At 37.8% G+C, this 27681-nt stretch overlaps 1 protein-coding gene across 1 annotated transcript in view; it reads right to left on the bottom strand.

The window, feature by feature from the left end:
* The window catches only part of KHDRBS2 (KH RNA binding domain containing, signal transduction associated 2), a 273194-nt gene that overhangs the window by 29080 nt on the left and 216433 nt on the right, over positions 1–27681 (bottom strand). Inside the window, exon 6 of the mRNA XM_075047019.1 lies at positions 6082–6164. Coding sequence (XP_074903120.1) covers positions 6082–6164 — 83 coding nt within the window. The remainder of the gene's footprint in view (positions 1–6081; positions 6165–27681) is intronic.

Raw genomic sequence — 27681 nt, forward strand, 5'->3', positions numbered from 1 at the left:
ATCTTTCTTTATGTTAAGATTTAAAGATTCCGTACTACCATTAACTTCTTAGGGAGGAAGTTCAGAGATGACATGGCCTACAACATGCATTTCTGCATTGGAAACAGAAGTTTGGTTATTTGCTTAGCAGATGAAGGATGGGTTTGCAGTGTCTGTTTTGACATACTAAAAACAAGTCATTTTCCCAAAATGATCTACATACCAGCATGGAATGTGTGTCCAGAGGACTGTTGCCTATAGCATTACATAAAGTATTTGCAAGATTAACAGTAAATGTTTTGCCAAGAATTGCTTCAAGGCCCTAAAACTGGGTTACTGTCATTAGTGAGGCAGGGTCCAGGCAGGCAAGAAGAATGCCCTTTGCCTATGTCATCTTGCAGTCACAGCATACATTAATGTATGTCATGAGAAGGCCTGTGTCACTGTGGGATGGCATCTGTAACAGTAATGTTTTGCACTGTTTTCATCTATCTTTTATCACTGAATTATTTATTCTTCTTGTCAGTATGTTACAGGTTTTCTGATAATTGCAAGTCTATTTCCAGCCCAGGATGGGAGCCACAGACTCTTCTTTCTTTAGTAAGCACCCACTCAGCAAATGATTTTGCAGCTGAACTATGTTTTTAACAAAAGCCAGACAGAACAAAAGGCAGAAGAATAAGCCAACCAACCAGCCCTGGAAGCCATTGCCAATATACCAACCACCTGTTCACAAAACCCAGAACTGATTGATGTGTGAGTGTTCATGCCAGGCACTGTGGAACAGGGAAATTGTATCAAACCCAAATTTTAAGCTTCAACGGACAATCATTGACTTCCTTTGCTTTTCCCTGTCAGGCACCATTGTTTACACTACCGATGGTTGGATAGGTTATGCACAAGTGCATGAAATAGAACATACCCTTCTTGGTTCGTCCTGTGACTGGCCAGTCAGTCCCAGATTTCCTTAGTACCTCTTTTGGCTGTGAGACACGGTACCTTTGAAATGAAACTGCTGGTGCTGGCAGAGACACAAAGGTCAGTGGAGATGACTACAGGCGTGGTAGCAGAGCTACGATGGCTCTGCTGGCCGTCAAAGTTCTCAGCTGATTCGTCAGCAACTGATCCACTTCTGCAAAATTATTCTGTTGGTCTTGGCTGAGGAGTTTGGCCACACTTTGCATGTGGTGCAGTCTGATCCCCCACCAACCCTTAAGTAACCAAAGAAGTGGACCTTGTAGATCCTCTGACAAAACTTTTCATCCTCTTGTCCCGGTGATCTAGTCTTCTCAGCCCATGAATCCTGGACAGTGGTGGTGGTTCAACAGACTTAAAAGCTCCTGCTAAGAAAATCAGAAAGTATATTATATTTTGAAAACTAATAGGATTCTCCTACATCTTCTGTGTTACAGCTGAGTTGGAAATTGATACTTCTACCATTTTGGAGTTTTGTTTTATGAACTTGCTTGTTGCCCTGTAAAAATCATATTTATTTCTTTAAATCAGCATCTGAGTGGGAATGGAAAGGAAGAATGGTTGCCACCACATGGTCCAACATGGTTTGAGGGTAAGAAGCCACTGAGAATATCAGTGTGCTTGAACTGCTAAGAATCATCAAAAAGTGGACAAGCAGCATACCTTTACAGGCCTGCACAGGAACAAGATCCACCTTAGCAATGGAAATTGGGCAGCATCAAATAGAATGGCTCACAGGTGAGGGCTGAGTCTAGATAAACACCTGTGCAGTGACAGTAATTTTGTTTAATGCTAGAAATCTGTTACACAACCAGAATATATTTCTTACAAGTTTTTAAGTACCAAGTGTCAGGGGAGTGGAAAACTTAAAAGGATATTAACTGGTTGCTGAGATGAGATGCTGCTGTTTGAGAGCATCAGGCTAATTCTTTCCCTTACCTCCCTTCTGCACCTCACCATTGAGACATGTGAACAAGCAATGGTGAGGAGCAGGGATAGCAATCATAACCAGAAAGGGATTTTTACTTCCAGATAGTATGTCTAGGATTTATATTTTTAACCAAAGTTGTCATACTAGAGGTTCCAGAGGTAAATCTGGCTGGCAGAAAGGGTTTGAGTGTTCTCTGCCTGACTTCCAGGTGCCTAGGGAGTAGTGTATAAACTTAACAACTACTGAATATCTCTTGCTGTGTCTGGGCAGGCAGATGTACTTATAGCTGAAAGCCATCTTCACACTGTATGGAAGGGAGAAGAAGAGAGAGGAAGAAGAGGTTTCATGGAGAAATTCGAAGTGCAGTGCAACATGGCCCATGGGAATTATGTCAGATCTGATGTCTTCCCTTGCCCACTGAAATGGTTGTCTCCTTGTTCTCTTTAGCATTGGACAAAGCTTTCATTCCAATTATCTTAAAAACTGTATTTTGACATCAGCATGAACAAATTTCTAAAATGAGCAGGGTTTCTAATTCTCCTTGCTAAACCTGTAGTCTTTCATGGAACCTTGTAAATAATGGTTACAGACACAGTTGGGAAGGGCAGCCAGTTTAAAACTTTGTCCTGCAGTTCCATCCTGTGTTCTGGGTTGTCATTATGGGACAGGACGATAAGGAGGAAAAAAGGTGGCTTTAGAAATACAGCTTCTATTAGTTAAAGCAAGTCATGCCTCATGCCATATAGACTGTATTTGTCAGAGCCCATAATTCTCTCCTTCCTAAAGTAAGTCTCCCCAGACATAATAAGGTAGAGGTGGCACTTACCGTAGTGAGGGTCCTGCTGTTCTCTTTCTTCCAGCTGCTTACTGTGTCCATTTCAAAGTGCTCTGGAGGTGCCTCTTAGCTCATTCAGACACACACAGAGTTATTGTGGGTTTCATTCCAGTCTGATCCCGAGACTCTGTCATGGTCTCTTCTGCAAGTGACCCCATCCCCCTATTTTCAGCCTAAAAATCAGACTGTTGCATGAAGGACAGAGCTCTCTGTCTGGAAGGGTGGCAGTGGTAGAGTTCATTAGAGAAGGATCTATACAAAGTGTATTACTGGGCCTGCAACACTAACCCTGACTTTCAGTACACATCTTCAGATAACAGTGCACAAAAGTACAGCATTTATCTCTACTTGCATCTGGATGGCCTTGGGGCTTGGTATTTTTGGTGCTCCTTCTACTAAATCATAATCCTATGTTGTAGCACGGTGGTGTATGTCAATAGTGTGCTCATTTTCTCTGCTGTTGGCAGAGCCTAATTTAAAGAAAAGACTAAATCAGACCTCTTGGGCAATGAAGGACTAAGGGCCCCGACAAAGAATATATATGGGCAGAAAGCCTCTAGTGAGCAAATTGGAAGCAGAAATAAGGTCTGGAAGACAAAGGTAGAGGTAACGGGGTGGTGGTGGCAGGCTGCCCAAACACTATCGTTACTCTCTGCATTGGGCGCGTAGGGGAAGAAGGCACGACTTGCTATGTGCTCTGCTCTAAAGCACACTGAATTCAGCTTGCATTCAGACCATCCATCCCATCCTGTCTGTCCGTGCCCTCCGCCCCAACGCATTCCTTCTATTTGAAGCAATGGAGAGAGTAAGGCTTGGTCAGCATGCATGGTGAGACAGACAGTCAGATAAGAGTTTGTACCTTCTCTAAGATTTTCTGTATTGATTCCTTAATGAACCATAAAAAGTGAGTAAAAACTCTGCCTTTAATGTGAACAGAAACCTTGGTGCTCTGCATTAAGCCACTAACTACAATTTTTCCTCATCTCATGCTTTAGATATTTGGTCAATCCCTGCAGAGGGCAGTAATGATATTTTTCTCACTAAGCACAGGCGTTGTCTACAAGTTGTTTGTTCCCCCCCCCCGTAAATCACATACTGGATGAGATGAATAAGTACTTTGAAGCAGTACTACTTATCTTCTTTGTTAGGTGTGTACATGATATGTCTTGCTCATATGATTGGAGTATACTAATAATGAAGATCTGAGATTGGGAGACAACATTTTGATATATACATCTAACCAAATATTTTGGTCATACTATTTCATTGTATTGTATTATTTTGGCTCACTAGGGAGGCATTTCTGTGAAGGTAAATGGCCAATAAGGTACAGAAATCCAAATTGCATATCTAATGCCCCATTTGTTCTTTACATCTTTGAAATGAGATGTGTGTTGTTCCAAAAGTGCTCTCTTTGAAATGAATAGACTACTTGTGGTATTCAGTGCCACACAATGTAGATATGTCCTGCCATATATTACAAAAGGAAATGTTTTAGTTGCAGCTTTTAAATAGATTAGGTATCCTGGAGGTAGCTCACGTTAGTAGAAAACCTACCTGATAAGTAAACTGAATAGCTTAATTGACAAAATTATGTGACTATGAGTTTTCTTTTTTGAGTCAAATTATCACTGCCAGTTCTAGCTGGATTACAATACACTCCTGATAAACCTGATATATTTGTCATTTAGTTGCCTAGGACATCAACTTGCAAAGAAATTACAGGTTAATTCAGATGATATAAAGCAATGTTATAGCAGAGAGATTTCCAACTAATTATTATTTTTACACTGGAGGCAATATCTCCTGTGACAATTCACTATTGTAGCAAAAGATGGGCTGAATTCTTTTCAAAAAAGTTGGAGTACATTTGACAACAAGAATATCTACCTACACAATGACATGATGGGTGCAGCTAGTAATGTATAATTACTTAAAAGTGTTGTTAAAGTATACTTGATGGGGTTCACATTTAGGTGTGACAAATCCTTTTAAATATACTTCACTGGTTATAAAAATACTTACAAAGTATTTTTTATCAGCTCAAGTGCCACTCACTACAGCAGTTCTGGAGCTGAACGTAATTCTGACAGGCATTTACATCAGCAAAGCATTCAACAAAAAAGATGGTTAAATAAAAAGCAAGTTTAAGGTCCTCTGGTCTTTGGAGTGCAGAACTCTGTATGTATACAACACTTTCTTGCCCACTGAGAAACACCCTAACTCAGTTAAAATGTGTGTCTTTTCTTGTTAAAATTTCATTTGCCTTTCCACAGTCTTACAATCTTAAAGCAATAGGACAAGAGGAAATGGCCTCAAGTTGCGTCAGGGGAGGTTTAGATTGGATATTAGGAAATATTTCTTCACCAAAAGGGCTGTCAGGCAGTGGAAGAGGCTGCCCAGGGAAGTGATGGAGTCACCATCCCTGGAGGTATTTAGAAGACGTGTAGACGTGGTGCTTAGGGACATGGTTTAGTGGTGGACTTGGGAGTGTTAGGTTAATGGTTGGACTCGATGATCTTAAAGGTCTTTTCCAACCTACATGATTCTATGATTCTACATGTACTCTTAGCAACTCATAAGAGCATTTTCTGAATAATTTGCTGAAACAACCTTCTATCCTTCCGCTTAACTATGAAAAAGATGTCATTCCATATTTAATAAACATGGACCAACCATTGAATTAATATACAAGTGCATGTGGTGTATGAGTACATAAAAAGCGATTTTTGTTGCCTCATTTTAGTGACACAAATCATAAAAGATGTGAACGTAATTTTCCCCATTATCGCACACAGTAAGGACATAAAATAAATTTCCAAACTTGGTTGCTTTTATCAATTCTGAGAGTTGCTGAGAAAGCAACTGGCTGAAAAGAGACAGTTTCAGCCTTACTTCAGGCATGCAATTCCCTTCTATAGTTTACCTTGATGGTGGATGCCAACCAGTGGCAGGTATTTCCCATCATAATTATTATTTATTTCCTTCTGGATTTGCACAAAACATTGTAAAAGCCATAAAGTATGCCCTTGACAACTTTGCACTAGTAAAGGAAGAAAAACTGCACAAACAAGTTCAGAATGACATCAGATAGGAAAATGATGTAATCACTTGCTTTTTTAAAAAAATACACTCAGTTTGCACCAATTTTAAAAGTATTGTCAGCTGCTTGCATTTTTGCTTCAGCTGAAAAATTCTCTATATAAACTGCAACTGCCATTATTACTTTTTGACAACTTTTTAAAGTATGGTAAGATTTTGTAGAATTTAATGTGGAAAATAAAACAGGAAATTTACATGAAAATCTAAGAAGAAAAAAAAGTGTTCTTTGAAAAATTAATGTAAAAATACAAATGCTTACCTTTGCGTTTGGGTGGCATAACTGTTATCATATGCCTCATAGCTTGGATCATCATATTCACCCCCATATCCATCATCGTACCCCTAAGGGATAAACAGAACACCACAGCTTAGTGGAGTGATAAATCAAAGCATATTATCAAGCTGTAAAAGTAACCTGCATCAACATATGTGTGCTGTATTTGCCCAGTATTACGTAAAACACGCAGACTACTGATGAGAATTGTGAATCGTCAAGAACAACCTGTACATTGCAAGGGTAAAGAAATCAGTTACTCATTTAAGAACTGGGCTTATTCATTGATAAACTGTGGTGTAGTGTCCAAACCACAGTGCTTCAGTGGGATCTATGTAGAATACTGATGAATGATAATGAAAACAATCATTTACTAGCAATTTATTGTATAAGTAGTTCCATAAATATCTATAGGTGAAATGAACAAATGGCAGGAAAAATATAGACTGTACAACATTATTAAGAATGTTATTGTGATAAGATCATAATATTCAGTCTATTAAAAAAAACCAAACACAAACAAACCAAACAACCTATGAGAAACAATATTTGCGCACATTTGTGAAGTAATAGGTTAAGATTTTTAGAAATAACTTGCAGTAAGCACCTTTTCCATCGTTGAGCATCCCACTCTTTTTAAAGGCATGCTTTTCTGTGACAAGTTAATGAACACTTTAATACAGGGCTCCTCCCATCGACCTTAAAGGGTCCTAACCGAGGGCTCAGACGAACACTCAGTCTGCCCAAGCCAGAGACACAAGTAACTGCAGAAGGTGGTTCAGCTCATCCAAGGACTGAATCTTCTACTGAGGGAGCCATGGGCAATCATGATCCATTGTAGCTGCCTCTGAACCAAAGAGTGCTCAGGAACCAGACAATAAATAAAAAAGGAGATAATGCAGGGGATGACTTTTGATGTGCTCTTTTCATATGACAGCACAACAAAGGAGGCAAGAAATGCTGTACGGAAACACATTTTTTTCGCTACGAATTTTGGGAGCCAATATCTTTAGTTAAATAGAAAACAAACATTTCATAGTCACCAGAAAATTTTCCCATTACGGGAAGCGCCAAAGGAAACAGGGGGCTTAAAAATCTTTGACTCAATATTAATTACAGCAGAAGGCAATTCCATCCCCCCCAGGCTATGGAAAGTTTAGTTAGGTTGGGGTAGAAGGGACAGCATGAGGCAGCTCCAAATTAACAGCAGTCCAATAAACAATCACTCTAGTACACTTTCACAGCCACACGAAGTACAGCGTTAGTTTGGTAGTTCATTATTTCTCCTAATTAAACTCCCTAATGGTATTGAACTAGACTTCACTGGTACTCCCGATTTGAAGAAAACATTCAAGGGAGGGAGCATTCGTTTATGCCTCCTTAGGTCAAGCATATTAAATTTGCCTGTCCTTCTGGTCTCCTACCCAGCAGTGAGGGTGAGCGTGGATTCCAGGTGGGAGACTTCACCCCTGGGGCGCTGGGTGGCCTGAAGGAAGGACAGCACGTCGGATGGTCACTCCCTGTCTCGGGCACCCGAGTCAGCTTGCAGTAAGGGAAGGCTTTTCTGGGCAGGAGGGAGAGCCCCATTTTGAGACAGGGGAACGGCCTCTCCCAGAATCTCAAGTCCACACAAACCTCGTCACCTTCCATTTCAAGTGGAAGTGCACCAGTTGGACTTGCCTTCATTAGTATAAACTCATAGCAGAAAGTGCAGTTAAACACATATCCCTGCAGACTACAGCGATATATTTAACATTATGTAGCTAAATACACAATCTTGCTTCTGGGGACAGGATGAGAGAAACAATGAACCACAGGAGACAGATGTTAGTCATATCGATTAGCATGCTAGTGGGCGGGATCCTGCTACTGTGAAGATGAGGGTGATGCAAGTTGCTATATAAAGTCGAATAGCTGGAGGAAAGACATTTCAGCATGCTCACCCACCATACGAGAGAACAGGAAAGGCAACAATTACAAATTAGCTCTCTCAGTTTCTTGATGCCTGAGGTGGCTCAACGTGCAGCACCAGCAGGGCAGAGAACACTTGTTAATATTTGACACTTCTGTGGGTTCACGTTACAGATTTTAACAGCCTCCCTAAAGGCTCTGAGCAGGTCAATGCAGTGCAGATGGTTCAAGTGGAATGGTTGGAAAACAGCGACAGAGTAAAAAAGCACAATGTATCTTCAATAAAGAAAAAGTATTTTCTGGATAATGTTCTCTTATTTGTGTCAATCTGTATGAGAATTATCTTCTAATCCTACAGGTGAACTGTTTATGTAAGGTACATACCAGCATTTTTTCCAAAGTTTAATATGGTGTATCGTGCCAGACACCCTTGTCCCATAGAAGCCTTTAGGCATCTAGAATTGAGATCCAAAATAGCTCCTTTCACATCCTTGACGTGCCTCAAACTCCCTGAGCATTCTTCTTCTCTTTAACCTTCAGTGCCACAGAACCTACAACGTCAATGTTTGAAAGTATTTCTTGCATGCACATTTTTGGAGATGAAACACCCAGCTCCCATGTAGACCCTGTTAAGATCCAGAAGCTAGGAGTTTGAGGATGTTCAAATTCACATATTCTGCGCTCTGTGTGTGACCAGGATGGTGCTCCCAAGAGCAGTTCTGAATAAATATCCAGAGACCAGAACCCAGGATGCCCTCTCCAAATGCAGTGCAACCTTTGACTCAGCAATAGTCAGACTCGTCAGGTGCTCTCTAGGTCTATTAGTCCTTGTATTAAAAACAAACAAATAAACCATATTAAATTGATAAACGTTCTGTATAAGTACGCTGATAGGAACAGAGCTGTCCTCCCAGAGAATCTAAGTTACTAGGGCTGGATCCACACCTTATTGAAGGAAAAAGGATTGATTACCCATGCTGTCAGTGTTTTGAATACGACAATTTCTTCTTCTATAAGTTCTACAATTTCATTTATTTCACCAGAAATCTTCACATATATGTGTATAACACTTAGACCTTCCATCCTGTATGTAAGTTCTAACGGCTTTTAATTGAGGTCTGTGCTTTTCAAGCAGAAATCTCTCAGATAAAGTGACTTTGGGCCTGATCTGATCAATGTCCGCCACTGGAGAATCCATCTCCACGCTCATCAGAATATTAGAAAACTCGTATGAAAAGTTGATAGGGTCAAGCCACCTGGTTTCAGTGAAGGGGAACCCTTCCCTAAATCTTCAGAGTTCTTTGAAGAGGTTAATGAAGGCTCACATAAGCAGGACCCAAGGGAAACGGGTTCTGTTGAACTCCAAAAAGTTTCTGATGAGGTTTGATTCTCAAGGTTATCCAAGGGACTGGGGTTGCTTGCCTGGGAGTCTTTTTCCCCATGGTAGCTGCCCCCACCATTCAGAAGAAAAAGCTTACTGGAATGAACTGAAAAATATGAAACAGGGGAGCTATTAGAAATATTCAAAGTCAAACTGATAGCCATTTCTAGGCTAGGTTTTTATGCCAGGGTATCTTTATCTCAGGTATTTCTTAATAAAACATCTTTCCAAAACATAAGAAAAAGACCCCTTTACTTTATGTCAGGGAGAAGGAAAGTGAGTCTTTCAGTGACTAGGATTTGCTCTGACCTTACAGGGATACATCCTGAACTGGAGATAAAGGAACACAAATACACAGCTGGAGCTGCATTGGAGCTAACAATGTTTATAAACAATTATGGATGATTTTGGGGAGTTTTGGCATAATTTAGGTTTAAAAAATAATAACCAAAAGAAAAAAAAAGACAAATTAAGGAAAATTTTAAAGTACAGTTCAATTCAGGAAAAGACTAATTTGAAAATGAGCATAGTTAAGTATTTACCAGTCTTTCCTCACAGAATGAAGATAGGAAAAAACTCTTAGAAGACTCTCAGAATAGCACATGAAATTAGCATTGGGAACACTCCCTTCAGGAGCAAATATGCATTACTCTACTGCTGATAAAAATACAGTCGGGGAAAAAGGGGTGTAGAAGAGAAAAGGGACAGAATTGGAAAAAAGGCAAGGTATACTACCTGATAAAAAGTTAAGTATCAATTTTGATTCAACGCCCAAGATATCATTGAGAAAGATTTATTTTATTTATTTAGACTTACTCAAATCCTCTCCAAGTTTCAGATGCCGAAACAAATATTAGAAATACAAACAAGATAGTAAGTATCATCAGTAACAAGGGTATCATAATCTAACGCAATCTGATCTCTTCAATCATGAATTTCCTACTTAATTTTAAAACCCTATTTCAAACAATAGTAGCCCACACTCAGATTCACCAAGTTTAAATCACCTCTTCTCTGAATAGCCTTAGAAAATAGGATTTTCACAGCATGCTCTGAAAAATGGTAGGTTTCAGCTCTGGGCAATGAAGAAGGAAAATAATTCTAATAGTTCTAATGAAAACTGCCCTACTCACAATATTTTACTTACATCCTGGTAATACATGATAAAATACATTGTAAGGAAGTAAAAACTAATTAGTTTTTTATAGGAGATAGCCCAACTCTTTCTAAAGTAGCAAACTGCAAAGTATCTAGACTTTTTTTTTAAAAAAAGCAAAACACAAAGAAGTCAAAGTGAGTTATGCAACTCTGTACTTTACTTGACAAATATGTGAACAAGAAAAATGTCTGCAGCCAGAGAAACAGGGTAGGCCTTCTCATTAGCTGCACCCAGCAGTACAAAAAAATTAGTACTGTACCTCAGAGAAGGTGAGGGTATAAAAATCCACATCTAATTGTAACTCTAAGTAAAACCAGTTGTTTCCCAGTAAAGGGGCCTTTGCATAGTTTCCACTATTTTCTTCTCCTTACTTCTATAAATCTACAAATGCTGTCTCACTCTTTTCTGCTGTGACTTGGCCACACACGTATTTTCTCATACATCCATATCACCTTAGCTTAGAAGGCTAAAAGCCAGTTGTCTACCACTAACCTAGCGGTAGAATCCCGTAAGAATCACAGGGTAGAAATAAAATATTTTTAGAGGGTAATTTATCCCACATACTTTTGACACCTATTTGAGGACAAGTTGAATTGCTCTCTAAATGAAAGCTTTCTTTCCAATGACTATAAAGGAAGCCCAGGATGGATGTGTTAGATTTAGATAACTAACCTTTAGGTATGTAATGTAGTTCATCGTTTGAAGGAATTTATTGCTCAGAGAAAGCTGAGCTTGTAAAAATCAGTGCTGCTAAGCTTAATTTTGAAGCCACCTGAGCCCCAGAATGCAATCAGAATGCTGTGAATGATGCATGGGGATGGGTGGGCATGTCAGAATAGCTTCTCAGACAGCACTCTGTTCGGAGAAGATTTCAGGTTAGACAGTCTGGCATGCAACAGAGTACACACCTACAACTCAGGATATGCCAACAACTATGGGAACTCTTAAATCCCACTCCTTTTACTGCATATGAAACACTGGAGAGAAAATAGAGAAATGCATCTGGGAAGCCTTCTCCTTCCAGATGTATGACTCACGCCCTTGGCGAGTCATGCTGCCTGTTTGGCTTAATGGATCTTCAATTTTTTCCTGCAAAGAGCATTTACGGTAGCTAAATCATGTCACAGAGAAATGGCAATTTTAAACAAAGTTAAAACAAATCATGGCTGTTATACTCGGACCTGTACTACTGTCACCTCCTTCTCTACTTGTGCCTTTTAAAAAAGCGGCAGCCAGCGCCGCTGCGGTGTGTTCGCAACGATTCGCGAGTGCTGAGCTGGTTGAGCCTCTCTAGAGTGCTGTAAGGGGAGGACTTGCCTTCCATCACAGTCACACTCGTGAGCTGGGTGCTCGGTCCGACCCAGGTCATTCTAAGGTGGGGACAGCTCTGAGGAGATTTAGAGGAACACATTCTCAATATACCTTGATTTTATGTAACTTAGACAATTGCAATTTCTCTCTACCGACTACAAAGAGGGGTAAAAACTATAATTACTTTAGATTTGGATTATGCAGTGTTGAAAACCTGCAGTTAGAGCAGATGAATCTCACTGAAGTACCAGGGAAGTTACTCTGTTGCTGAGCAAGGATTCCCCAAATCGTAATTTATGCTTAGAAACTGAAATTCTGAATAAATTATTCCATAAGTATGTATGCCTGCTATCATAGCTGGCCTTGGATTCTTCAGCTATACCTTCAGGGTCAGAAAAAAGAGAAACTAGATATTATCAGTTTGTTGAAGATGATATATATCCCCTGCAGTAGTAAGATCTACCAAGCATTTTGAAGATGAACTCAAAGACAAGTGGAGTGGCACTGTATCCATCAAAATGATAAATAGTAGTAATAATAATAAAAATAATGCTGAAACTAAAATGGGAATACTAATCAATTGAAAAATCAGAGCTCTATGCTATGGACTTCATGAATGCAATATATGAACTAGAGTCTACAGTGCTGAGACAACCCAGAGTAGACGTGCTTGCCAGAGGCAATGAAGTAATCTCAACACGTTCGACCTCTTCAAGAAATCAGTCTTACTCTTCACATAACAGCAGTGAGAAACACCTTTATAACTGAATGGTAAAACATATAGAGGTGAACATTTTTCACAGTCTCATGGAAATACAATTGAAATTTCAGTATAATCACAGTCACAGAGATTTTGCAAATTCAAAGCAGAGAATGTAAATGAGCTATTCATGTCCTCATACTTCAGTGGTTTAAATAAAACTCATGTTGAACAATTAGGGTAATAAGAATGAGTCAAACTAAACAAGTTTTCTACCCAGAAGTCCTAAAATTGATTGTATGCAAGATAAAGATAGGGCAGGAGCCACAGAAGCAAATAGCTGTGCAGTGCCAAAGCAGTCACAGTAAAACAGAATCTCAAGAAATTGCTGTGTAGTCTCCTAAATGTAGGTTTCTTTTTCTTTTCTTTCTATTTTTTTTCTGTAATTTTTCAACTAAATGCAAAATGAATGAATAACACTTAAAATACATTTTGGTGTACTGAAAAAGAAATTCAGAACGGAATGAAAATGTAAAAGAAAATCTAAGAGAAATGAGACTTTTCTTACTCCTTCCATATTTGCAAGACTGTAGCCTACAGCATAATTTGCTTCTGCGATTATTATACAACATTCATCTAACATCTTTATTTCTTCAAACCCTTCTGTTAGCTCTCCTATGCTCATGAAGTCACATTAAAATTTCTAATTCATGTGTCAAAGCTCCGTATAATTAGCTGCTGCTTACATCCATTTAACTTGTTGCGCTTTCCCTGCTCCCCTAACCTTGCTACCATAAACACTGAAACCATTTCCTCTCCCATTTTACTTGTGCTTTTTTTCATATTGCCTCTCTTTGTAGAATAGCATCCTAACCTCAGTGTCAATCCTTTACTCAGTTTCTATTGCACAGGAATGTCTCGCAGAAACATCTCTTTTCTTCCAATATCAATAAAATGACTTTAGTAACAAGCAGCAAGTAGAGATAAAAAATAATCCAAGGTACCTTCTTTGTACATATGCAATAAATTGCATTTTTCCACTTGTCTATGATTCTGAGGTCCCTGAAGAGAGGATTTTTTAATTATTATTTTTACTGATGACTTGTACTTCTTCACATAGTACTTGAGTGATGGTATATTACAGTAGCAAGTTGCACTGCTGACAATATATCACAAGAAATGGCATTTAAATGAAAGATTTATTTTTCCTGTGAACTGAAATGAATAGAGTAGAAAGCAGGCTTCAGCTGCCAAGGGAGGATGGGATGCAATACACCCACTATTGGTTTTAATCTCTTTATCATATCTACTATTTCTCTTTCCAAAATTGCAAGCAAAGCAGATCATAGAACCATCAAATCACAGAATGGTTTGGGTTGGAAGGGACCTTAAAGACCATCTAGTTCCAACCCCCCTGCCATGGGCAGGGACACTTTCCAATAGACCAGGTTGCTCCAAGCCCCATCCAACCTGGCCTTGGACACTGCCAGGGATGGGGCAGCCACAACCTCTCTGGGCAACCTGTTCCAGTGCCTCACCACCCTCACGGTGAAGAACGTCTTCCTTACATCTCATCTAAATCTACCCTCTTGCAGTTTAAAGCCATTACCCCTGGTCCTGTCACTACATGCCCTTGTAAAAAGTCCCTCTCCAGCTTTCTTGTAGGCCCCCTTTAGGTACTGGGGGGCTGCTGTAAAGTCTCCCTGGAGCCTTCTCTTCTCCAGGCTGAACAACCCCAACTCTCTCAGCCTGTCTTCACAGGAGAGGTGAACTTCTTGTGCATCCTGATGCTCCCTCAGCCTGTATAAGCGATAGATGGAGCTGACTTAAAATCTCTCCGTGGAGCAGTAATGTTTCTTGTATTGTAGGCACAGAAATCATTACAAGTTTCTACTAAAGACTGACAACTCTTCTGAGTTTAGCAACTTATTGATGCTTTAAAGTATTTATGATGGTTTGACTTGCTAGACACAATGCCTTAAAAGTAAACCATTTCAACTTTAAATAAGCTTTATAATAATCCAGGAAATTAAATTTCCAGGTCTCAAATGGTGGGGAATTCCAAGGAATTCTCCTTTTTATTTTCCAACCCCTGAAAACTGGACCACAGGAGTGTCCATCTCAGAGCTTGTAAAGGTGCAGGTAAATGCTGAGGTACTCGCAAAGAACAGAAATGCTTTGATAGGTGCTTTACAGGACCTTGAATTGCATTTAATTTTAAATCAAATTTCACTCTGATGCATTATTAATGCTGGAAGTAGGCAGATTAAATACAACCTGGCCAAATGCAATATAATGTGCTCTAGTAAATACACCCTCAAATTCTATGAACTGCCCATGTCTCTGAATTTACAGAATTCCCCCAGGAAAAGACTTGTAAGAATGAGTCATCATGATTAACAGCTAGGAGATCCACCCAATTTTACTGCAGCATTAAAACAAAAAAGCTCCACAAAAATAGCCTTATATTTTCTATGTCAAGAAAGGAAAACAAAATACACAGGTTAATTCTATGTGCAACCCCATTGTTTTTCATCTGTTTTTATCCTCTATTTAAATATATTTAACCATTAAGGATTCCATGAATTAGTAATACATAACAGTAACAAAACTTCACAGTGGAATTAGAGACAAGATTGTTTAAAGTACTTAAAACACAGAGCAAATAAAGTTTTATTTCTTTATTAATGATGAAGCAGGCCTAGATGACAGTTCAGGCATTCTTAATGTTGGAATCTGTATATCCTAATCTTTGCCAGACACCCCACACCTTTTTCATAAATTACATCTCTTGCTGAATCAAATTCCAAACGTCCTAGATTGTTACAAAGATAGTTCATCACATATTTCCTAGAATCTAATTTTATAGAAAAATATTTCTGAAAACAGATTTGGACAATGAATTTTAAACTGTCTTCTTTATGTAATTTATGCATTTTGCATAATTTTTGATTCTTTACATAAACATTTTAACTCTTACATTTATTTTTCTTACCTAATAAAAGACCATAAAGTGGTATTTAGAAGACATAACAATGGTAATTCTTATTTGGTGTTGTTTTAAGCCATACAGCTAAGTAGTATTTCACCAGTTCCATGATAACTTTGATTTAATTTTTAAGTTGCAACCTGAATAGTGTGTCTCATCAATTTATTTGAATTGATCAAACTTTTTTTTTAATTCAAACTTAAATTTTGAAGAGCTGACATAATGAAACTTTGAAAAATATAGGTAGATTTTAAAAGTTACAAAAATTAATCTAGTACTAGGAAAACTAAATATTAAGTTGACATCAGTTGCCGAAGAGATGAACTCATTTTTTTTCTGCTTATGACAATGATTAAACATATTATACAAGTGCTGCTTACAGTGAATGCAGCAATGTTTGCACTGCTGCTAATCACGTTTGAATGCAAATGTTGCTGGAAATTCTTCTTGGTCCTGTGTACTGTACAGGAATAAAAAAGAAGGTGCCTACTCATAGCATCCTGTTAACTGTAATATTTCATTTTCTAACAGATATTGTCAGACTAGGAAATACAGTTTAGCAAGATGTATAAAATGCAAGGATTTGAGGTAATGCAGAATTTTCTTCTTGGTTTTAAAATGTATGTAAGAAGAGTGAACTTAACTAGCACAACCTTGTACAGGAATTATTGCAGAAAGACAGTTATATTAAAAAGCAAGCATGTAGAATGTGATGGGGCTTCTCATTTGTGAATATAATAATAAGCAAAACAGTAAAAAGTGGGTAATGCTTATTGAGATACTTAGAGGTAGTCTTTAAATTGTTATTCTCTCAAGTTCGAGCATGTAGTTATAGAAATTAGGGATGGAAAAGAACAGATAATCTATTAGGAGCTCCTGTCAAAAATGATTGCTCCTTTCAGCACATTTTCTAGTGCTTTCTCTAATCAAATTCTAAATATTGCCAGTAGTAGGGATACCACCATTTCTCTTGGGAGACTGTCTGACAGCCTAATAGATCTTTGTGTCAGACACCTCTGTTAACTTTATCCCATACGACTAAATATATTTCACTGTACCAGTGAGATGACTCTCCTAACTCAGTATTCTCAGTATTCTCTAAAGTCTGTGTTATATTCTTCCATTTTCTTTTAAAAATAATTAAAATATAAAGATTCAAAGTCAAATACAACCCTGACACAGTTAGAGATATACTGATCAAGAAACAGCACAGCAACAAGCCAGAACCCCCAAATCTTCATAAAAACCTTTTACAGATCCCTGCCTCCACAAATCCCTTCCTTTTCCTTGGGTCCAGGAAACAGATGTGCCCGAAAAGATGTCCAGTCATCTTTGACTGTACTGGATCAAGACTGTCAAACACTACGACTAGCCCCCTAAAGTGAAAGATGTCTAACACAAGTGGCTCTCAGGTGGTGATAGATGACCTGCCTGAATTAAATCCTTGAAGTCTGGTGGAATTTATTGCATTAAAATCCGCCCGGAAAGTTGCAGGAAGTCCGTACAGACCTCAGAATACGCCTTTCATAGCAAGACACTCGGCTTACTCAGCAAGCCTTTCTGTTGTGCACCACATCGAATCTGAAGATTATTTTTTTTTTAAGGTGATCAAAGTAATGCAGATATGGATCACAGTAACAAAATCCTTGTTAAACAGAGAATGAAAATCCTGTTATTAGGTATGGCACATTCCCAGACTCCAGTGCAGCCTGACTGTTGTGCTGTGAACAGGGATGTGTTGTGATCCCAGATTGTAGCAAGACACAAGAAGGAGGGAAGAATAGTGAGAACAGTTTCCCGTATTGAATGCTACACTTTCCACCATGCAGCTGTAATTGCTTCGGTCTAGCTTAGTCTTAACCTGCTGGCTATCGTTCATGGCTGACAACTCAGAAAGTGGACCAGATATTTGGTACATTAACCAAGTTAAGTGCATTAAAGATAGAGAATCACATAAAAATGACATTCTGAAAACACTAAGTAGTATCTCTGTGCTAATTTTTCTAATGCTCGCCAAGGAATAAAAAGCATAAGAAAAGGTAAAAAAGGCCAACAGCCCTCTTGATTTCAAGACTATTCATCTCAGAATAGCGATTCTGACCTTTCCTGACACAGACTCTCAGCCAATGAAGAACAAAAAATGATTAAAAATATTGATGGACTGCCAATCAGTCCAGTACTCATTTTCATTTACCATATAGAAGTAGTAGTTCACACCTAATAATACCTCTTCTACTCTAAACCCTGCAATGGAGACACCAAAAGCAGTGGTCAACAACCTTCTCAAGCGTGTCTAGGACTGGATTCCCAAACCTGTCCAGATCATCCTGGGCCCTGACCACCCCAGCCGCTGTGCAGTCTACTGATGGTGTCCAACAGTGTAACTGAAAATGGACCTGGAGAATCTTAACGTATTAGTCCATCTCTTTAGCTCACAATTTAGTCTTTACTAATATATCTCCATCTGTTTTCAACTATTTATTTCAGTATATTTACCAATCAAAAATTAACAAGATGTTGAATATAGGAACACTTTAACATGCACTGATTGATAGAAAGCATAATCATACCAACCTCATTGTTCTACTTTACACTCACCAATGTTTTGGAAAAGGTGCCATTCTAGATTTCAGGGAGCGCCTATAAATCAAGAGCCAAGTTTCTAGCTGACCACTGCAATCGTAACATCTGATACAGTTATAAAAATGCTTTGCACTGTAGAAATCTAAGTTTTTGTAAGAAACAGGTTCTTCTATTGTACACCGTATCTCAATGCATTAAGGAACATATACATATAAATCCATATACATACATAAATACACACACAGGCACCTATCCTGCTCTTGGGTAACAGCAGTATTTGCATCCCTTTCCTTCAATTACATTATATGAGTGTACCATTATATGGTTTTGAGGGTCACTGAAAAAGATGGAAAGCTGAAAGTCATGTTCACTAGAACTTAACTCTGCGGTGAAGTGCAATTTCTAGTTCCTCTTTTTAACAACTACATTAGATAAATAGTAATGCAACAGTAAATGTAATAAACAGTAATGCAATAGTAAAATGCAACACACAGACTACCTTCTAAAAATTAAAAATTTTTTGAAGAGATTATTCTCTGGCCACAGATGTGGAAGCACAATATAGATTGCAGTGAACATTCGACTGATGTACTTGAAATATTGTGTTGTTGCTGTTTTTTTGAATGAATAAATTTTGCTATCACACCTTAGAATTACTCACTAAGCTCAGAACACTTTTAGCTCCATATTCGGCATTGAAAATAATTCTGTGTGATTTTAGGTCTTCAACAGTTTAAATTTTAAAGCTTGCATGCCAAGTCATTTTGTCTTAATCTTATAGGGAGAACTACGTGTTCCCCCTGCAACACATACAAACATACACACATGTGAGCAGAAACTTATGTAATCAAATCCTATACAAAACATTTCTGTTGTCTCTCCAGCTTTCTAGAAAAAAACCCAAGATTTTTATAAAAAGCAGCTTTCCATGCTGACCTACCATTCAGGCCACATCCTCAGTTATTATATTTCCCTGTATGCCATAGAAGAGTTTTAGCCTTTGTTTATTTTTATTGATGTAACTTTCAGCTTTTTTTGTTTATTTGTTTCTTTTTATTTTATTTTTATATAGGGGTATTTTTATGGTATGAAATGCAGATTGCAATATATCTTAATTAATTCTACTTCAGGAAGAGAAAGTAGGGCAATGGAATGAAAAGAAATAATTTGTTAATTATTATTTCCTTTTAGACATTGTTTCAGCACTTTACACGCTCACCTTTATCTTGTTTATGCCATGATAATACCTTGCCCTGGAAAAGATAAAAAATCTACTCATGTCTTAGATCTTCTTTGTTTTAAAGAGCAACAATGTTAAAAGGAATTTTTAAATTGAATTCTTTGACATTTTTATCAGGTCTTAGGCAGCAAGTTCAAAAAGCCACTATGTCAGTTTTGGAAGTACTGAAGAATGGAGTGTTCCTAGCCAAATAAGGAAGTCAAAGAGGGCGAGTCGGCATTTATTGAAGTAGAAAAGGAGAAGCATATGGATATGTTTTTCCACCATCAGTTCAGAGAACAGGCCATCTAACTCAGACTCTGCTTGAATATTTAAAAAATGAGCAGAGGGTTATTCTCATCTTACAAGCTATAATGACAGAGATTGAAGATACTGTCACGATTCTTTAAAGTCTCAAAATTTTCTAAAAAGGGATGGTTCATGCTGGTGATGTTTCATCATTAACTATTCAGCTGGTAGACCACTATTCCACAATGGCAGTATTATCTCCTCATTGGCATGTTCTTGTTCTGTTAATGCACTGGAGAAAATAAAGACATCGATTTAGCTGTGATTGTAATGGTCAATGACTCAGGAATCCATGTTAAAAAAAAATCTTCATGATTCACAGAGGCAGTGTCAGCACTTCATATGGTGCTTCATTACAGTATTCCGTTGGGTTTTGAAACAGAAAATCCATGGGACCAAGGGGTTTGTGGTTTTTTTCCCCCAACCAAGACTAGGAATTAGTCCAGTGTAAAAATGTACACATGATTACATAAAACATTATTTAAAATAAAATAAAATTCTTTAACTATTTCCGCTTATTTCAGTTTAATAAGCTGTTGCATAAGTTTGTAAAACTCAATTCTGAACACTGAAGATACTAAAACACTGAAGGGAATAAATACATAAAGATATACTTGCTGACTGCAACAAATTGCTCACTTAAGGGGATATGGATTGAAAGGAAGCTGACTCTTTTGGTCACTAGTGATTCTCTCTATTCAAATTTTATCATAAGAAATATCTGTCAGGCTCATGAAAATATTTGACACCTCTCTCAGTCCCATCACGCTGAGTCCAAGAACTCTGCTTGCAAGAGGCTGGAGTAGATTAGCAATACAACAGCTGGAAGTTCATTGTCTTAAAACAAAGCCATCATCTCTACCAGAATCTCACTTCGTTAATGCATTTAAGAATCAAAAGAAGCTGACACAACTCTGATCCTGATTTCTCAAAGTGTATCCCTCTAAAAATATAAAAAATGAAGCTCTCCTCCCAATTTCCATATTTCTATATATACCACTAGCCAGCCAAGAACATAGATTTCAATGAGGTGTACTGAATATTGACTTGTCTATTTAGCATTAATATTAAATAGGAACGAAGTCATTGGGGCTAGCAGTATTTATTCCCTTGGTAAAATGTTTGGAGATGTGTCAGTAAAGAGTGATTGGTGAACTCCTGAGCATCACTCTGAACATCTGGGAAGCATAGAACCTGGCTGAGAATTCTAAGATGTAGGAAGGACATTTATAGCACTTAATTGCAAGCATCACTGAAATAATACTAAATTATTAGTATTCAAATAAACATGAAGGGTTGCATCACTGGTGATCAAAAGCCAGCCTTCAGCTTTTAAATTGTAGTCATCTTGCCAATTGATGAAAGCTGTATCTCAGTTTTGACCTTGAGGCAGACTGATGAATATATTTGCAGTCAGCACAGGAGGGAAAATCAGAGCAGCCAGACATAACTGAAAACATTCCTTGTAGAAATTAAAAGCAACATTATTCTTGTCCATTTTGCCATCTGTAGTGTCTGAGGAACCAAGAGGTTCTTATATTTCAAGATGTGGAGTGGAGAAGTTGAATGTAATGCACAGCATAAAAGTGACTTGCTAATATGGTTAGGTTTAAGGAAAAAAAATCAGTATGAAAAAAATTTAAAGTCCATTTGGATAAGCAACACAATTTTCTTCTTTGAAAGAGGTCTTTCTCATCAGTGCCTGCTGGAGGTCAAAAGCACAATTTAGTGGAGTTGTTCAGTTTAACACTAACGCATCTTTGTGCCAGCATGGAAACTAGATGCCTCACATCTGACCAGAAGGCAGACATTGAGAGCTCAGTTCAGCAGCTGCACATAGTTATCTACTGTCATTCTGGACATCCTAACATACCCTGGCTTCTACCTCCTAGTCCAGCAGGGCAGAGGTCTCTCCGGGCTCCTATGTGACATCGTTGGTCCTCTGTGGATGTCTCCAAGGCTGTAGGGTCCTCAAATGACATTGGAACCTGTGCCGAGGCAGCCCAACAGAACGGGAATTGTGAGATTTACTTGGAGATGAAGGGTGTAGCTACATTAGTGTTTTGAGCTGGGAGCCGTCTTAAGCACTGATCCTCCAAAACGGAGGCTAACTACCAATATGTCTGAAGTCTTGAAGCACCTAAGATTGAGATTTACATTCCTAAAACTTCTCTTCTGGGCAGGCTTGCAGCTGCTTCAATCTTGGCAGAACCAAACAGCTCAACAACTATACTACTAATACCTAATTAGTATCCACTAAACAGAAGTTCTCTGCTTATCATCCAGGAAGGTTTTGAGCCAGTTGGCATGCCCCAAGAATATCTAATACATACATCCATGATCAGTCTGCCCACAAAACACAGCTGATACCACTTCTTTCTTTCCAAAAGAGCACAATACCACAACACTCCAGTGAAGTGCCAAACCTGTTTCAATACCTATTTCAGCCTGAAACTACATTTCTAATGTGAATGGCTATTGCAACAATTAGGCTTTAAGCTATTCTGTGATATTGGTACTCTTACCTCATTGATTTTTTTCCAGTTTTAAAGATTAATTCATGAAAGAGAGGTTGCCAAAGAAATCATGAATATCCAAATTTGGTTTTGGGACATACTCTTGGAGAAGAAAGTTTTAGATAGCAATCCATGGCCCAGTAATTATTTGGAGTTGTATTTAGTTATTTTACAACATGCTAACATCCTTAGAGCAGAAGCAGAACAATGAAGTAAAATTATCTGTTCTCCTCCATTGGCATTTTATAAGAAATATATAGTGCCTCTTGACTCCTTAGTTTTCTAGCTGCAGAAGAAGATTCAGGGCCGCAAATCACAATTATCCCTAGTGGACTTCAGAAAGAGATACTTATACCTATTTACTCGTAACTGAGCAAAATTCAAGCATGCTATATAAAGTTTCTATAACATTGCAACTGGGATTTTAACCACGGTATTTTACATAGAAAAAACTGGAAATGGCAAGTTCTTGATTTCCATCCTCAAAATACCTTTGAATCTAAGATGTAAATGTTGGTGTTTAAATACATAATATCTCTGTAAAGGCTTTGTTTGTTTACACATGGTCTTCTAATTGTCTTTTGGAATGTTAATTTCACTAAGGGAAGCAATACTTCATATTTTACTTTTTCTTTCAATGAGAAAGCAAAAGCCAAAACCACTGCATGTTTCTGTTTCCTGAATCAGCTTCTCTACTTTTCATAGAAACTAGCATTGATCACAGAAATTACAAGTAGAAGAGAAAAATATTTTCCTGCATGACTAATCTGTCTCCTGCATTGTTCGGTCCACGTGGTAGAAACATCATTGACGTTTTGGTCTGTATACTTTTATAAAGTTACAGCATGTGAACAACAAATTATCCACTGAGCTAAGTATGGTTCCTCCTTAAAGCAGTGGGAAAACTCTCATGGACTTCAGTGGCATTAAAATCAGAAAAACAAGCAAGTGGGAAATTTTGGGGGTTTTAAATCTGGGAAATGTTAACTGTAGGTATTAATTCAGAAACTAAAAAGTGTATTATACTCTAGTTGCCATTATTGATAACAAAACCTATCATATTAATAATATAAATAATTATACTGATTCTGCTTGATGTATTAAAGAATTCAACTTTCAAGCAAACCTGTGATATAACTAATTATCACTATCCCTGTTACACAGATGCAGAAAACAGAATTTAGAAGTGTTAATGTAATTAACATGCTCAAAATCAAAGTGAAATTCTGTGGCAGAGCAACGAAAAAAACCTCAGAATTACTTGGATCACATCACCACCTTCCTAATTGGTATGAGTCATTTCTTGCTCACATCAGCTTTAAGAGCAGATTAGATATTGACGCTATTGGAAAGGCTGTTTTATAAACCTTTTATGAAGATCTTCTCAAACAGCTTCACCAACTCAGAACATGTTAAGATCCACGATTACAAGTCCACAGCCAACAATAAGAGGTTTATGTCACCTTAGAAAATGCAATTTGTTGTTGCAAAAGGATGCTTTAAAATTGCACTGAAATACATTTCTATCTTGATAAGCTTAAGGGTGTGGCTTTGTTCCTTACCATCTACCTCATACGACCTTCTTGTTATCTCATAACACTTGATGAATTTTCAAACCTATTCTTTAGGTTTTGAACAGTTTTAAGCTAACTTGACAGACATAGTATTCTTCTGCTTTGTCAAAAGATTTTCTTGTCTGATTTCACTAACACATAAAAGGTGTAGGCTGTCCCTCAGACCTTCATTTAACGTTCTTTGATCACACATTTATAATAACAGCACAACAAAAAATAAGATTGCAAGATGATCAAAGTTAGTATACTTAGTGATGCCCATCAGTGTGTTTGAGGGCTAACAGAGCATCTCACAATGATTATTTGAAGGAAAAATACAATTTTCTTACAAACAGAAAGGTTATGATTTACCTAAGTGTATCTGGTATTTGAAAAATAGGTGGTTTTTTTGATTAAAAAATTATTTCATACAAAGTGAATGATAGTGAAGAGTTCTCTGCCAATACTGTGATTGCTGTCACTTTTTATCTATATATTATCTTTTAAATTAATCTCACATCACATATTAATTCTCTTCCATTACTAGATGACTACAACTAGGACTGAGACAGGAGCACTGATGTATATACATCTGAAATTTGCTTGCTCTGAACGCTTATTTATACATAAGTAATAAAATTAAATTTCAGAGGGTAGTGATATTAAATGTGACCAGGAAATTCAAATGTTCCCCCCCACTCAGAAACAGCCTGTATAGAACTTTCAGCATGTTTCTTACCCTAACACTTTTTTTTTTGGTTAGTATTTTTAAGAGTCAACATTATTTCCTAATACTGTGTTTCCATTTCCATTAAAATATTATTTCACTTGGGGGTTTTGTTTGTTTCTTTAGATTTTTCTGTGTGTGTTTTAGATTAACACCTTTTGTATGTCTACATTTTTCTACTTATAAAATATGACTAAGATAGTTTATAGGCCTTATGATGTCTGTCCAACCATTCCTGGTGGATGCTGGCATAAAAGTAAACAAGCAATGCAAAGAAAATCAAGGGAGCATACAATGAAACACTGGAACTTCTTCAAAATTCACCAGAAGTTGACATAAAATTATACTTGTATTTTGATTTAGTCACAATACATTTTTACAACAAAACAAAATTTTTCAGTCAAATTTTCCTTTCAAAAAAGTGAAACCTTTCCCTTGGAATTAAGAGCCTTCTGTGAAGACATACAACTGAAAGCTGGTCTTTCTAACAAACTGCTACTAGACATGTATGCATACATGTATGCATAGAGGTAGAACAAGCTTCAAGAAATTTGCTAAAGTATTTGTAAAATTAAGTTACTATCTGCACTTACTAATATCTGCTAATCAAACTTCTCTTTGTCAAACTCAAAGGCACCATGACCACTTCATTTTTCAGTCTCATCAAAATACAATGAATTAGATTTAAAACCATGTGGACTACTTGGATAATACAGGCTCCACAGTGAATAAGGATTATTTTTTTAAAATATATTTAGGTAAGAGGTGTGATAGTCAAGCAAAGGAAGTAAAGATCATATTAATTGTTCAGTTGCCAGGTGTATCAATAACAAAGAAGAAATTACAGAAAGCCTTCCAACATTTTACGTCTTGGAGGAGACACGGCTGGAGACTCGCTCTCGGAAGGAGGTGCTCTGTGCTGGAGGAGGTACACCTCCGAGGGGACTGGGGCAACCCCCCCGGGGCAGGGACAGCAGCCCATGGGCAACCCACGGCAGGGCGGGAGAGAAGAAAGCAGCAGGGAGCAGTGGAGGAAAACAAGGAAGAAGGACTGAAGAGCAGAAAGAAACCACCTTAAGTCGAATCATAGAATCATTTAGGTTGGAAAAGACCTTTCAGATCAACACAAAACAAAAACAAAAAGATCTGGAAACTTAAAATGGAAAGCACAAGAGTAACTTCTAGCCTTTTATTCAGGTAAATAGCGAAAGTGATGTTAAGGTAACCTGAGGGAAAAGCAAAACCTCACAAATGAAGAACCAAGGACTACATCTACCCCCAAAGGCCTCAGATTTAAAAAGATACTTAAGCACTAACACTACTGATTAATACTACTCACTATGAAAACAAGGGGTGTTAGACATTCAAGTGTTTCTGTGGATGTCAGGCTTAACATTACAATAAAATGTTACAAAAACAACACAAGAACTATTCTGAAAAAGTGGTCTGCTTGAGAAAAAATATCTTCAAAAGCAATCTAAGCCATGATGTTTTGTGGTACGAAAACCATGTACTTGGGTTTCAGCAGAGATAATAACCACCAGAGATAGGCAATATTTTTTCAAAATTCCTGTGTGCCAAGACAAGGTGCTGCTAAGGTGCACAGCGGTCGCATGCGCTCTTCATGTTTCCATTTTGATACTAGCTGCCATTTTCCATCATGCCCACAGGCAAGGCATGTAGTGGAAATGCTTACTTGAACATATCTTTGTGATTGCAACTTATTGTCATGTAGTAAAACGACTGAGGTGTAACAGCTGTGGTTATACCAATTACTGTGTGACATGAAAGTGTCTGTCCACCCTCTATAAGATCAGACATCATGGACCACACCAAAGCTCCAACTAGCCTAGTATGCTGTCTCTGACTGCAAAAGGTAGCAAATATTTTGAGAAAAAGTATAAACAGTATAGGCAGCTAGGCGGAATTACCATCTAGAATAAATAAGGAGTGATGATCTCTCAGACATAGCCTGAGAAGTCGTCTGCTGACTTTTAACCAACATATTTAATATAAGGACTTCCTATGTCAGCGGTTGCAAGTGCCCATTGTGGTGGGCCAACTTTCCATGAATGTTTGCAATAATTTTTAACTAATTTTAAGCTCATTTTTGCACTGTAACTTCCTGTGACACAGATTCCAAAAGTTACTCCCTGTGTGAAAAAAATGCTTTTCAGTCTTTTAAACTGGAGTTACACCATTCTATATATGGGAAAACTATGGGACTTGTGCACACTTTGTTATCCTTTATTCAATAATTAAATCCATGGGAAAACTATTCCTCATAATGACAGCTTAACACCTTTAAGAGCTTTTTTCTGAAGAACATACTCACAGTCTTCTCAGAAATGTCAGTTCGTCCCATTAACTTTTTCACTGCCTCATGCAAAGAGATCTATTTTTGAAAACACAGCCTCTAGATAGGCTGCACTGATTCTCCCCAAGTACCCCATGCATATGTTTGTCAAAGCCTTTTCTTCATGTGTTAGCTTCATCTGTCAGTCTGGTTCTTCAGAATTTCTACAAGTTTTCCAGTAGAAAACTCCAGTTTGCTGATCTGTAGTTCTCCAGGTTATCCCAAATATATTTTTAACAGAAATTTTACTTACCATGTTTCAACAAAAACCCTGGAGGTGTGTGGGGAGAAGAGGATAACATTGTTTTCAATCTATCTTTAGCATTGAACTTTGTGGTCTGTTCAGTCTCTCTCTCTCTGACGCCCTCAACAAAATTTTGCACAACTTGACTCATCTTTCATGTACGCAAGTGGATGCCCCTTTCTACTTCTGTATCTGATTATCTTCCTGGGATGCAGCTGCTTTGGAGAAATGCCTTATAACTGCCACGCAGAAGTGTGCTGCAGAACAAGACTTGCTTTTAACTTACCTTTTGGTCATAGTTACACTTAGAAGCTCTTTAAGGTTATCTTATGCTATGCGTCTTCACGTGATGTTGTGATCCATGCTGAACAGGAAGGATGGACAATGCCTTAAAGCACAAGGAAAGAATCTGTGCATGCGTATGTTTGAATATCATGGATATCCAATTGTGAGATATTTATGTAATGCCTCAAAACCATCCTCGTCTTCATTCTGTAACTGCATCTTACATCTTTTATGCAAATTTGATGTCCTCTTGTTCTCATGGATAGAAAGTTTGAGACCTAATTAAGTCAAATCATCTTGCATAAGAAAACGAGACAATTTTACATTAAGCTTTGATGTATG

Source organism: Buteo buteo, chromosome 15 (genome assembly GCF_964188355.1).
Source record: "Buteo buteo chromosome 15, bButBut1.hap1.1, whole genome shotgun sequence".
In the NCBI taxonomy this organism is placed as follows: domain Eukaryota; kingdom Metazoa; phylum Chordata; class Aves; order Accipitriformes; family Accipitridae; genus Buteo; species Buteo buteo.